The 14955-nt window shown below is 30.4% G+C and overlaps 2 protein-coding genes across 3 annotated transcripts; one reads left to right on the forward strand and one right to left on the reverse strand.

Moving 5' to 3' along the window:
* Positions 1-1055: 1055 nt before the first annotated feature.
* LOC108454917 (uncharacterized) lies at positions 1056-4273 on the reverse strand. Of its 2 annotated transcripts, XM_053019243.1 has the most exons (8): positions 3985-4273; positions 3755-3882; positions 3543-3590; positions 3298-3411; positions 2601-2827; positions 2489-2513; positions 2164-2319; positions 1056-1276 (listed from the first exon to the last, which is right to left on the reverse strand). In XM_053019243.1, exons 1-5 carry the CDS (start codon positions 4103-4105, stop codon positions 2699-2701), a joined length of 540 nt encoding a protein of 179 aa, XP_052875203.1. In that variant the 5' UTR covers positions 4106-4273; the 3' UTR covers positions 1056-1276; positions 2164-2319; positions 2489-2513; positions 2601-2698. The 2 variants fall into 2 exon arrangements, with proteins under 2 accessions (XP_052875203.1, XP_052875202.1); XM_053019242.1 differs by having other exon boundaries at positions 2164-2827.
* Positions 4274-8328: 4055 nt separating this feature from the next.
* LOC108454116 (tryptophan--tRNA ligase, cytoplasmic) lies at positions 8329-13145 on the forward strand. The gene is made up of 11 exons (XM_017752440.2): positions 8329-8876; positions 9239-9424; positions 9534-9585; positions 9672-9737; positions 9992-10078; positions 10527-10619; positions 11376-11456; positions 11825-11896; positions 12403-12471; positions 12579-12689; positions 12786-13145. Exons 1-11 carry the CDS (start codon positions 8539-8541, stop codon positions 12834-12836), a joined length of 1206 nt encoding a protein of 401 aa, XP_017607929.1. The 5' UTR covers positions 8329-8538; the 3' UTR covers positions 12837-13145.
* The last annotated feature ends 1810 nt before the right edge of the window (positions 13146-14955 follow it).

Genomic DNA, 14955 nt, shown 5'->3' on the forward strand with positions numbered 1-14955 from the left:
TAATATGTGATTGGAGTCCAACCATGATCATTTGGATATAATGGGAATGAAAAAAATTCATCGTCTTGCTTGAGCTCAAAGCTAATGTAATAGGATCGAAATAGTCAAATGTTATGGTTTTCTCCATCATATTAGATTGAGAAACCATGTGATTGGAGCACAACAATGATAATTCAGAATATTGGGAACGAAAAATTGCCTTAGTTCTTAAGAAATCCATCATCTTGCTTGAGCTTGAAGCTAATGTAGTAGGACTGAAAGAGCCAAATGTTATGGTTTTCTCCATCGTATTATATTGAGAAACCATAGTGATTGATTTTGAGGGTGTTGCTTATTCTTCAAACTCAATTTTCCTTATTCATAGTGTTGCATGATCTTCTCTTTCATCACGAAGTACCTTTCAAAAGGATGGCTAATCAAGCATTGATATTTATAATAGTTGGGATCATCTACTCGATCACACTCTTTAGGTAAGAATACTTTGTTTCTTGCCTTTTCTTTAGTGTGACTTTTACTTTGCCTTTGATTTTAGTAGAAATGAATTTCACATTCGCAGAAATTGAGGAGGAACCTAAAAATTAGATATTAATAACAGTTGACGTCACCTATCAATCAGATTTCAACTTAGTTGAAAGATTACATACACACTACGGGAATGATAAGATCTGAACCCATATAGTATAAAGACCACGACCTTTAGCGGCACTTTTTTTCACAAACACCGCTAAAAACCATAACCTTTTGCAGCACTTTTCCCGCAAACGTCGCTAAAGAATATAACCTTTAAAAATATATTTTAATTAAATAATATTTATTTTCTATGATAAATATTATATTTTTTATTTTTAAATTTTAAATTTGAACTTTAAACTTTATACTTTTAAGGATAAATAAAAAATATTAATTAAATTAAATTTTCTATTAAAATTTTAACTTTAAAACTAAATATAAAATTAATGAATTTAAATTTAGAATTTAAATATTATGTTTAAATAAATGGGCAATCTAACTCACAAGCTCACAACTCATCTGATCTATATAATTAACTCGGCCAATTATAAAAGAAGCTACAAAACTCGTAATAATTAACCATCATGGTTAAAGAAGCTGGTACACAATGTAGCTACAAAACCCTATTTTTATAACACAAAATTCAAGTTCTGACTAAGATGAATGACCATGGAATGCAATATTAAATAACGTTCCACTTGAAGAAGTGCTAAGCCTTGGCTTTTCCAGCTTGAAGAGATTGAATCCTCTGCTGCACCTTCAATGTCTAAAGGATGCAAAACCAAATGATCAGATTCATCGTCACTTTGCAAGATAAATCTAGTTACAATCTATTATCCACACCGAGGTGCCTGGATTCTAGACTCTAGAGTTTGATATTTAGAGGACACAAACATTTTCTGGTGGTTTTACAATATAATTCAACACAATTTACAATCAAATATTAAAGCTTTGTTTATTTTCTCAAGCTGTAGTCCGTGAGCTAGAAACACCTGTAGCAGAAATATGTCTAACGCAATGCCAAAAGTTTTAAAAAGAAAATCAACATAAGAAAAGGAATCAAGAACCTTCTACAGCATTAGTGACAAGATCAACAGATACATCAGGCATGACCGACACATCACCTGTTTAACCACCAATCAAATACACAATCAAGATAATTCTTGACCCTGTCTAATGAATTAATCTCAGTGTGTTGAAAAATAATGCCCGTAAAAAGCTGAAACCATTCTAGGCAACATTCGCATGGGACTCTAAGATAGAGCCAAAGAAGGTTCACAATCTAAGTCATCAAGACACTAATCATACTCTCTATAATTCAGGGGAAAAGAATCTTTTTGGCTGATAGTACTATGATTCTATGATTACTGACAATCTTGTTTACAAAACTGAGCAACCTAGTTGGAAGAGGCCAAAGGTTTCCAGATTCATGGTGATTAAGCATAAAACTAATTTAGTAGAAAGAGATCATGCCTAGGAGTTTACACAGAGCCAAAGGAAATGGTCAACTTATCCATTGAGCATTTTCTATTGTTGGAAACTTTCACAAAGTATACTTTTATGTAGTTTTGACATGTGAAGATCTCCAAGAGTAACCTAATTCATTTTGAGGTACATTAATCCTAGGAAATCGCATTGCAATGCTAAACATACCTGATGGTGATACTTTTTAATTGCTGAGTAAAATCTTCTCAATTGTTGCAGAGCTTGAGACATGTAGTACTTAATGGTAGATCCTTTTCCGAATGAATAATATTCCAATGCACCAAGCATCCTTGGAAGATGTCTTTCAAAAAGGTCATTAAAGAACTATATTTGCAGAAAAGATTTGATTTGATTTGATTAAGACTTGAATGAAAGATAAGCATTTGGCAAAATATCATTACTTTTACAAAACATTCAAATGGACTGCGAGAGATGTAAAAAAATAATAATAATAATAAAAGGTCTGAAAGACTATGTCAGCTTATTATATTACCTTCAAGAATGAGCATCTCATGTACCTTGTAAAAAAATAATAATAATAATAAAAGGTCTGAAAGACTATGTCAGCTTATTATATTTCCTTCAAGAATGGGCATCTCATGTACCTTTTCCTTTGATCTTGCAATGCCCTCCTTTGTATGACAAAAAGCAATTATGCTAATTAACAGATTGATTATAATGGCAGAATGTTTACTTTTTTCTTTTAAACTTCCTTATGAATTGACGAATAACTGATATTAATAGGGTCCATCGAAGGCAATACTTGTGCAAGTTGAAGCGCCTGCTCAAGATGTGGAATTTGAATCCATTGTTCTGTAACAACTTCTGCCATCTGAAAACAAGGGAATGAAACTTTAAGAGAGAAAAGTACAACTATTTCAACATCAGCAATAGAGAAAACAAAATCAAAACGGAATAATTTTTTTCAAGTTTTCGACACAACACAATCAAGCAAAGGCCAAATTAACCAAGATTGAGTTCTGAGAACAATGGTCATTTCGATTAACAAATTAAAAAGAATATCCGGGTGAAAAAACTTCCTTTATTCTTTTTCTTTTCATGGTTTAACATCTTAGCAGCAACCAGAAAATGAAGTCTGAATGAACCCCCTTCCCCAAAAACGATACATAAATCTAGAAATTAGAACAACAATAAGACGGTCTTTAAAGCATTTTTGCTGTTCTTGATGAAAATTCTTTAAGTTGATAAAGGTCATAATAATACATAGAAATGCTTAGTCATTCAACATTCACTAGCAGAGTCTCTACACAGAAATGAAATTAATGCATGCACAATGCTGACCTTTTCAACTTTTAAATTAACAGCTTCCACCCTATCTTCAGTGTCCTGTGCTTCCGATTCCAAAACATGAAGTTCAAAGTTGTTTTTTCTCGAAGCATCCCAAAGCAAACGTACCTAGGAGAACGAGGCCTACTACTCAAGTCAGATGAATATTGCAAATAAAGCAAGCATTACAGGCAAGGAATCCAATAGTAGAAAAAAATGGAATTAGGGATTATATTTATATTAAACCATTTAAAACGAACCTCCTCTTGTAGAGCCTTAAGCTTTTCATCAGCAAGTAATGAATCATCCTGCAATTAACATAATATAGAAATTAAAATTCATAGCCGAATAAACCCTAATTTAGTACACTGTGCTCTTCAATCTACGCTTCTTTAGGGAAAGACATTCAATAACTAAAAATAATTGAAAACATAATAATAAAAAAGCAAAGCTTCTTGGCTAAGAATTGAACCTTAAGAGTGGATATAACAGACTGCAGATAAGTGATCTTGTTTTCCATGTCTTCGAAAAGCTTCTCGCGTTCCTTGAGAAGAAGGGTTTTAGCATCAATGCTTTGAATTGTTTCTTCGAGAACAGATTCTACAATCATATTTACAAAGCATCAAAGAATTGAAGATTACGATTAGTAATTTGTTTCTAATGAAGCGTTTATCGTTAAAAAGAATTTGAGAGGGAAAATACCCAAACGAGACAGCTTTAGCTTGGTGTCATCCAATTCACGGATCAAGAGGTTGTGGTCGTTGTTATTTAAATTCACACTCAAATTAAATTGCCTAACTAATAAACTCATACCGGCGACCATCAACACTGTAAAGTGAAAACAACAATCAAAATTTTGAGAGTAAAAGGAGATGAGAAAGAAGATGAGAAGCGGGTAACCAAAATTTATTTTTTGGTTGTGAGCGGGATTCTGAAAACTGGATAAAAAATAATAGTTTTTTTGTGGCGTTTTTAGAGTTCAATTTTTTTATGGCGTTTTGTTCAAAAACGCCATTATTGTTCAATTTTAATTTTTTTTTTTAACATTTTTTTATTTTTCTTATAAATTTTTGTGCTGGGGTTATCATTTTAGAATTTTTTAAAATTTTAAATATTAAATTTTTAACTGAAATATAAACTAAAATATTAAATATTAAATTTTAAGTTTTTTATTTTTATTTTTATTTTTCTTTTGAAGATTTTTATAATTTTTAAATTATCATATAAAATACAAAAGGAAACTTTAACAAAAATAAAATAAAATCGATGAATTAAAAAATACAAAATGACACAAGAATACAAGTACTATTCTTTTAAGTATGGTCCGCATCATTGTTTAGATTTTTATATAAATGGCATTTAATTATATGTATACACCTAAATTTTAATAGAGATACATCTTAGAATTATATATGAATTTCGGTTTAATGTGTAATTGTAGACGTGAAATTCTAATTGTGGTTTAAATGTATAGTTAAAACTTTAATTTTGATTTAATCATACAAATTTTAAAAATAAATACATCAATATATTTTTCTATTGGATAAATATAAATATTTATGTATGCAATATATAAATATAAAATGATGTTATATCAATAATTGTGTTAATAATTTACAAGAACTGGATCAAATTAAAGTTCATGTATACAATTGCACACTAAACCATTGTTAGAAAAAGAAACATTTACTGGGGATTTTGGATTTTGAATTGGGAAAAAAGGGGTGATTATTTTAAAGATTCGGATTAGGGAAAATGGGGAAATTATAAATCATAATCCCTAAACCCATAATCTATAAACCTTAAAATAATAACTCATACATTTTAAACCCTAAACCCTAAACTATAATGATAATTAATTCAATATTTTAAAATTAATACTATCTCTTTTATAATTATATAAGAAAATATTTATCATATAATTAAAAAACACTAACTAATCTAAACCCTAAACTCTTACTCCCTAAACCTTAAACCCTAAAACATAAACCCTAAACCATGAACCCATCACCCTTAACCCCGAACCCCTAACACCTAAACCTTAAAACCCGACCCTTAAACCACATTTAAACCATAATCCCTAAACCCATAATCCATAAACCTTAAAATAGTAACTCATAAACATTAAACCATTAACCATATATCGTAAACCCTAAACTATAATGATAATTAATTCAATATTTTAAAATTAATACTATCTCTTTTACAATTATATAAGAAAATATTTAACATATAAATTAAAAAACAATTAGTCATATACCAAAAATCTTTAAAATTATTTTAAATAATAGTATTTTAATTTTTCATTTTTTGTGGCTTTTTTTAAAAAGCGCCGCTAAAGCGACACTAAAGATCAAGCATTAGCGGCGTTTTTCAAAAAGCGCCTCTAAAGGTGTACTTATAGCGGCGTGGCTTTTTTTTAAAAGCGCCGCGAAAGCGACACTAAAGATCAAGCATTAGCGGCGTTTTTTAAAAAGCGCCTCTAAAGGTGTACTTATAGCGACGTTTTTTTAAGAAAGCCGTTAATACTCGATATTTAGAGGAGTTTTTAAAAAGCACCGCTAAAGCCACTAAAAGCTCAAGAGGTTGTTTTGAAAAATTCTTTTGCGGCGCTTTTTGAAAAACGACACTAAAGATCAAGCATTAGCGGCGTTTTTAAAAAAGCGCCGCTAATACTCGATCTTTAGCAGCGTTTTTTGAAAATTGCCGCTAAAGCCACTAAAAGCTCAATACAAAACGATGTTACTTTGCAATATTCTTTTGCGGCGTTTTTTGAAAAACGTCACTAAAGATCAATCATTAGCGGCGTTTTTTAAAAAGCGCCGCTAAAGGTGTATTTATAGCGGCGTTTCTTAAAAAAGCACCGCTAATACTCAATCTTTAGCGGCATTTTTGAAAAGCGCCTCTAATACTCATTCTTTAGTGGTGTTTTTCATTCAAACGCCGCTAAAAACCTGTTTTGGTGTAGTGTTTACAATCAAGTTTATCATTTTTAACTAAAGCTATATTTGATTTTGTATCAATTTTTTATATAAAATTTTCACTCATATACCATAATTTATGGAATTCTTTTTACAATAATATAATTTTACTTTCTCAAACATTACTATTTTATCCTATACAAATATATACTTAATTTATTAAAAATATTAGTAAAATAAAGTTCTATTTTAAAATATATACAGTTAGAGTAAATTAATAATTAAAGTTTTGTTAGAATATATAGTCACAATTTTATTTATTTATTTATTTTACTATTAAATTTCATTTAGAGTTTAGGTTATTTCAAGCTTCATTTCTTAAAGTTGAGGGTTGTTTAAATTCGATCATTTCAATCTCAAACTTTTTGGAGTTGGAATTTTGACCTTTTGATTAAGTTGGAACGAGTCTGGCCTTAACTTTTTCCGAATTGACTTTTCAAATTTAGAGTTATTTTACTATATTATTGTAAAATCGTTTAGAAAAAAAAATTAAAAATTCCTCCCGTCCTTATCGATTTTGAAAATAAGTAAATTAGTTTCTCTAAAAAAAAATGGAGGAATTGAACTCCTTACAATTTTGAAAGTGAGTGGCTAAGGACAATTAATTATGGCATTAATCTCTTTCATCAGTTGTGTATAATTTTGATTGATATAATAACAAATTTAGCCCGGACATTTATATATTTTGTTAATTTGGTATTGACTTTAAATAAAAAAATCAACAAATTTATCTTCAATATTTACACATTTACAAAAATATTGCAAGCCAAATTTGTTAAATATTGACCAAATTAATAGAAAGTGTAAATTATGAGAGCTAAATTAGTTGTTATACCAGTTAAATTTATGTAAAATTGACGAAAAATATTAACGTTATGATTAATTATCCTTAGTTGCTCACTTTCAAAATTAACAATGACTAAATTGCTCTAGTTTTTTTTAAAAGCACCAATTTGCTCAATATCAAAATTGAGAGGGACTAGAGAAATCTTTTTACCCATAAAATCAAACTCAATCAAATTCAAAGTAAAGAAATTTGTTAGAAGTTCCAATCTTAGTCATTGGAACTTTGAGTTCAGGATAAATTACACTTAAAGTCACTCTAAAATAGGTTTATCTTATTTTGGTCACTATAATTTTTTTTTCTCAATTTAGTCACAGTAATTAAGATATTATTCAAATTAGTTATTACCATTACAATTTTCATTAATTTATTAATGAATTGCTGACATGACACATTAGCCCATTAAGTGACTGTACGCGACATTTCTTTTAACTTTTGACTAAAAATAAGGGCTTCTTTATAATTAGTCCAATCACCTTTTTTTTTTGTTTTTTTCTTTCTCTTCCCTCCATGCCTCAGAAAAGGAGAAACCATAGCCTACTTCACATATCTATCCTCTTTTTACAGAAACTATCGGGAAGTGCATCAAAATGAGTTCAACATTCATAACCAAAAGTCTTATAATCAAATAATTAAAGAAAAAAAAAAAAAGGAAGGAAGGAGGGGGGAAAAAGTATATGAAAACTTAAACATTTGATAGTGAGGCCTAGGGCAGTACTACTTGGTTCAACAGTAAGAATAGCATGACAAATCATCCTAAGTCTTCCATGAATCTCAAGCTTTGTAACATCAAAACCTTCAATTATAAAAGGGAAAGAATTTCTTAAAAATAATGTATCGATGAAATATGTTAGAATCATTAGCATGAAATAGATTAACGAATGAAGGATTTCTCTCAATAACAGGAAACAATTGCGATGATATAGGATAGGATTACTTTGATTTTCATGTGCCAATTGAGAATTGTGGGGTCGTTGTTACAGAAATCCTTAAAGAAGGAATCTTTCAAAAGGCCAATAATATTACGATCTATTGAGAAGTAGATTCTAATTTCTTACCTATAAAAAAAAGAAAAATAAAAAATTTTGCTTCGAACTAATTTTAGTGAAAAGTAAACATGTGTTAATCACTAAATTTTAATAATAGTGATTAATTTCAACAATTATATTAATTAAAATGATTAAATTGAAAAAAAAAATCAAAATGTGACAAATAGATAAGCTTTGAATATAATTTATCCTTGATCTTTCTTTAAAATTTTGAAAAAAAAACCGGAGCAGAGCGGATCGGATGAAACCCGAATTCTAAAAATTTGTTGTCGGGTGCGATATGACAGTGGACAGTTTCATATAGCCGTCGCCGTAACCTAGTATATAGCAAAATACATCCAATTAGTTCCTTTCATTTCTCAGTGACGATTGCGAAGCCACAATGGAGAAGGTAGAGGACCAGAATCCCCAGCAAGAAGAAGACCAAGTTGTGAATCCATGGGAAGTATCGGCCAAAGATGGCGGTAAGATCGATTACGATAAGCTCATTGACAAATTCGGCTGCCAAAGGCTGGATCAATCCTTTGTTGACCGCGTCCAACGCCTCACTTCTCGTCCCCCTCACGTCTTCCTCCGCCGTGGCGTTTTCTTTGCCCATCGCGATTTCAATGATATTTTGGATGCCTACGAGCGAGGACAGAAGTTTTATTTGTATACTGGTCGAGGACCTTCTTCTGAAGCTTTGCATTTGGGCCATTTGATTCCTTTCATGTTTACCAAGTAACTTCTTTTTCCATTTTCTTAAGTGCTTATTTCCTATAAACGAAAAAGGAACTGAAATTGTGCAATTAGGTGTAATTTTTATTAACTGAAGGCTCAATCGAACTATGATTCATTTGAATATGTACGTAGAAGTATTTCATTATTATTAAGTAATTATTTTTCTGACTTTATCTTAAAAGGAGATAAATCAGTGGGAAGCTTACTCACAGGTTCTAGTAAGTGCTTCTAAATGATTGGGGTTTAATTGCTTTTGTGGTCTTACAGAGAATTAGAAGGAAAATAAATTTTGTTTTATGTTTCTGAGATTGGTCATATGCATGATTTTGTTAATTTTGGTCAATGCTTGATGTTTCTTGCAGATACCTGCAAGATGCTTTCAAGGTCCCTCTTGTTATACAACTGACTGATGACGAGAAGTGCATGTGGAAAAATCTTTCTGTGGAGGAGAGCCAACGACTCGCCCGTGAGAATGCTAAAGACATCATTGCTTGTGGTTTTGACATATCAAAGACATTCATATTCTCAGACTTTGATTATGTTGGGGGGTATGAAAAACACCAGAGTATTTGTTAAGCATTTCTTTCCAACCTTTTCTTGGACATGCGTTTGGAGGCTAATTATAATTATAGGTTTCTCTTTCTTTTGATTTGGCAGTGCCTTCTATAAAAATATGGTCAAGGTTGCCAAGTGTGTCACATACAACAAGGTGTTATTTGTATTCTTTTCTTTGTGACTGGAAGAGCCATTGACCTCATTGTTTGAGTAACTATATTCCTTTCTGGTTATATTTAGGTTGTTGGCATATTTGGATTCACGGGAGAGGATCATATTGGAAAAGTTAGCTTTCCACCTGTGCAGGTATATTTCTTTGTTCCAGCATTCACCAGTTTGTGATGACCGCGCTGCAGTGATGATATCTTTAATTTTTAAGCTTTTTTACTGCTGCTTTTGCTTTAGTGCGAGCTTCAGATGCTGTTCATCATTATATATTCTTTAAAATTTGGCTACTGGCCACTTACAAGGAACTCTAGCTGCTGTATCGGTCTTTTTTAACCTATTTCTGTCAAATATATGCCTGTGTTGATGATTATGCTTATATTCTATTGGTGCAGGCTGTCCCATCATTTCCCTCTTCATTCCCACATCTATTCTCTGGCAAGGATGATCTACGTTGTCTGATTCCATGTGCAATTGATCAGGTTCAGTGCTTTGTTTAGATTTTTCTATGTTTAATTATACAAGGACAGCATATTAACTCTTACTTGAATCTAGTTAACAGTATATGGTTGTGGATATGATAACCGTGGTTTCTGAATTTTAGTTCTTAGTTTAATGTATTGCTCCATGCACTTTGTTTTGGGCTCACAATAGCCTTTTATCGTTCCTTTCATTTGTGAAACAGTGACAATTGGTGCAAATTGGATGTTGGGTCTTTTGGCCTTAAAGAAAGCCTTAAGTCAAACTAAATCTGAAATTTATCTATATTCATTATTTAATTGTTTGTTGACAATTGGTGAAAACTAATGACCATCTTAGTTATTTTAAGTGATCATCTCGTCATTCCTTTCCCTTTGAAAATTTTTCTAGCTGTGTTTGTGTGCAGGTATATTTTTCATTTTTTTTTCTTTTTTTATTGCTGGTGCACAGGATCCATATTTTAGAATGACAAGAGATGTTGCCCCTCGGATAGGGTATCACAAGCCTGCATTGATTGAATCATTATTCTTCCCCGCTCTCCAGGTATTCTTTGTAGGCATAGAAACATTACTAAGATAATTATATACAGATGAATTCATCATAAGTTTGTAGTTGCTGGATAAAGATCGATTATTGCCAAATGGGTTATTTCCTGTAACAATGTTTTCACGTTATATTATGGCCTATGACTTTGCAATACAAAGTCTATTGTTTGTATGTGGCCAAAGTTTGATATTGTACCCATCTATTTTCTTTTGTATTGCTTTCTTTTGCCTTTTTTTCTGTCTTTTGATTGTACATAAAAGTTTTTAATGGCTTGTGCAGTTATTTCACAATTTTAACTTTTAGGCAAAGAAGTATTTGATATAGCTTCTTTTTATGCATAAAGCAATCTTGACTTGTATTACTTTGATCTCCTTCATTTGATTAGGTATTTTTCTTGATGTTTCATTTGAGACTGGAAGCTTAAAAAATGCATATTGTCTACATTATGGCATTGCATTTGCTGTAAAAATTTATGTTTCAAATTCCGTAAGCTTATGGTAGAGGGTTTTATTACTAGGAGGCTCTTCATGGAATATGTGTCTGGACATGGTCATCAAGTATTTTGATTACTATTCTGTTGTCTTCAAATGGCCTTTATATGAGATAACCCAGACATGAAGTTAGGCATCAGAATATTGAATGTGGTACCACGTTCTTTCTGAAATGTGCTACATTTGCTTCTATAAATTCATATACTTGTAATTCTTATCTAGTTAAAACAATAGTCAATTAATTTTTTACACATAACTGCAGGGTGAAACGGGGAAAATGTCAGCTAGTGATCCAAATTCTGCAATTTATGTGACTGATTCTGCAAAGGACATTAAATACAAGGTTTGTTCATGAAATTCCTTATCATTCTGCTTGGCTACTTTCTGACTTTCTCTAGTACTGCTTTCGGAATAGCATGTTGGATTGGATCTATTAGTCCTTCAGATTAAATCTCCTTTTCTTGTTCCTCTCACTTTCTTGCCTGTGTTATTGCAAATTCTGCATACCACCTTTTCCTTGATCCATTTTCTAGCAATGTTATCTCATATGATAAGTGATAACGATATAGGCTGTTCTTGTTGCAAATATTTTATGACTGAAGGAGTCAATTACAAGGAAAGCTTACAGCAATGAGAAAGATCAAATAGATTACTATTAATTACTTGCTCCGACTGATCTCTAAAAATGCTGTAATTGGCATTTATCTTTAGGTAAACAAGCATGCATTTACTGGAGGACAAGAAACCATAGAAAAACACAGACAATATGGAGCAAATCTTGAGGTAACGGATTTGTTGTTCCCTTGTTAAAGGCATCAGATAAAATTTTCTTGCTAGTTTGTGTTTCAGCTTTTAGGTATTGCATGTTATCAGGAAGGTTTCTCTTTATAATTTTGTTACCATCCAAGGATGGTGATTTGGCTTCCTCATTATATGTATATTAGCTGCCTAGAAAATGCACACACAGACACGTATCAATCCAAATGCACATGCTTCCGCACAAACACAGTTCGTTGTTTAGCTTTGCAGAAGTTGTTGGTATTCTGGTTTCCTTCTTTCTTCTGGGCTAGGATTAATGGTTGTGTGTTCATTTGTCTGCATTTTAGGGAGAGATTTAAGCGTCTATTCAGAAGCTCACTTAGGATATTGCTTTGCAGAAGATGTTAGCATTTTAGTTTCCTTTGTTTTTTATATTCTTTTCTTATTTGCTTATTTGCTTATTTGCTTATTTGCTAGTATCTTTCTAAATACTAAATGATAAAACTTTATTTTGATTGAGTGGGCTTCAGGTAGATATACCAATTAAATATCTTAACTTCTTCCTTGAGGATGATGCGGAACTTGAGCACATAAAGAAGGTAAGCGTGCTGCTCTCTGTGTTTTCATTGTGTCCAATTGTTGCTTTAACTGCCAGGTTCTTTGTTTTTGTTTCTTGGTTCTTCACATTCTACTTGTCATCTGCTAGGAGTACGGTGCGGGACGCATGCTTACAGGTGAGGTGAAAAAGCGACTGATAGAAGTTTTGACTGAAATAGTAGAAAGACATCGAAGGGCTCGAGCAGCAGTAACGGATGAGGTGAGGTTCTTGAAATACTCCATCGATATATCATGTATTGTCTGATCATCAAAGTCAAGAACTGATGGGGGGGTCTCCTTTGTTACGTTATTCCAGATGGTGGATGCATTTATGGCTGTGAGACCACTTCCCAATATGTTTGATTGAATTAATACCAGGTAATGAAAAGAACTTGGTGAGATGTTTTCCAAATTATCGAGGAAGAACACAACATTTGGTTATATTTTATTTGTATTCCCTTGCTAGAATTCTCTAAATTACTGAGTTTAGCTTTAGGGAAAATGTATTTTGTGGTGCAATTTCTCAACTCTAGAAATATAGTGAAGTGAGTGTACAATTTTGATTCAGTTGCTTACTGCAAATTTCATCTTAGACTAAGAGTTATGCTTTTGGATATGGATTATGAATTTAGTACGTTACTTTTAATAATTTCAAGGAGTTATTTTTTTGGAACTATTTCATTTTATCATACTTGTGGGTGCAAAATTATCGAACATTGCCTTTTGGTTATCTATTTTTAGCTTTTTAAATCATTAAAAATGCGTATATATATATTAAAGTAATTGGTATCAGCTCATAAGTTTGAATATTCGGAGATTGATGAATTTATGATTATTTTAAAGAGACAATTTCTACTTGGTACTTTCACAAGCTGAGTTGAGTCATTACTCATTATATATAGGGTCAAATTTATTTCGTATCTATTTTTTTAATAATTTTATATATTTTATAGATCAATATTTTACCAAAATAATGTATAAATAAACTTTGTTGGGTTTTCCATGGTTCACTTATCAAAAAACACTTATATAGTAGATAAGAAAAGTGAGGGATAAAAAATGATATTTTAACAAAAGTAAAGCAAAGTCGATGACCGTTGAAGATGAAAATTTATCCAGAACAGTGCAAAAAAATATCGTATAAATACAAAAAAAAAATTATGTTTAAAATGATCTTAAAAAATTAATTTAAACTAGAAACTATTAGTCTATTCTTGTGAAATAATTTTTATTAATGTTTGTCACTTGTCATAATATTCTTAACGGCTAGTGCTACAACATTGCATTCTAATGGTTCGAACCAAAATATCAAAGTGTGGAAAATTTTCATATTTAAGTATCAGTTAATTTTTAGAAAAATTTAAATATCACCTAAATATAAGTAACTAAGATAAAAGGAAACAAAATATTTATTAACCCTTATATTAAAATATACTCTAAATCCATGTTTGAAATTTGATTTCTATTTTTTTCAAGAAATCAAATATTTATTTACTGAATTTAAAAATTAAATCTAACATTTAATACCATTCAAAGTACAATATTATTTTCTTGTTATATAACTACTTAGCATTTTTTAAAATTAATAAGTTCAATAATTAAACTTAAATTTTAAAATCTAAAAATATCGAATTTAATTCAACCGGATGGATCAAATGTTCTCGAAAACATTTGAGATAAAATTACAACTAAATTGTTTTCTTAAAAAAATATAAACTAAGACTTCCTTTGAATCCGCGTTCAGCCTCAGCCTCAGTGCAATGAGATTTATATGAAAAATTATGCAATCGCAAGCCAATATTGCCTTTGGATGACAAGCCTGCATTGCAGTTGAAGAGATATAATCACACCAGACTCTAAAAATCCCATTGGTCTATTTTTACCGAGTTAAAATTTTAAAGTTGCGTTTGTAGCATTTTATCCTTTTTTTTCCTTCCTAATAAATCCCATAAAACAACTTAAAATAAAATAAAGAAATCGTAATAAAATTTATAATATAAAAGTAAATAATGATAAGTAGTTAAATATAAACCTAAAATAAAATATCTAACTATATAAATAATTAAAGTAATACTAAATTGAACAATTATAGCTAAATATATAATTAGCTTTGAAATATTAAATAAAATATTTAAGATTTCTTTCTCAAATTTTAATTATTTTTAATTAAATTATTATTAGACATTAATTTTAGTTATTTACTTGAAATGATTAAAGTCTTAGCATTTTATTTTTCATATTTGAGAACTAAAACTAGATTTTAAGTGCCAACTAGATTTTAAGTATATCTCATTAATACATACTTCATCCGACTAAATTATGCATTTGAATAAAATTTGTATTATTTGTGAAGTTCTTTCTCTCTTTATACAAACAAAAGTGACTATTTTTAGTTTACCCTTGTTATAAAAAATATTTAACAATAAAAATTAAAAATAATTATCATTTTAACTAATAAATAATTTAAATTGATTATATAATTCATT

The sequence above is a fragment of the Gossypium arboreum genome, chromosome 9 (assembly GCF_025698485.1).
Source record: "Gossypium arboreum isolate Shixiya-1 chromosome 9, ASM2569848v2, whole genome shotgun sequence".
Taxonomy (NCBI): domain Eukaryota; kingdom Viridiplantae; phylum Streptophyta; class Magnoliopsida; order Malvales; family Malvaceae; genus Gossypium; species Gossypium arboreum.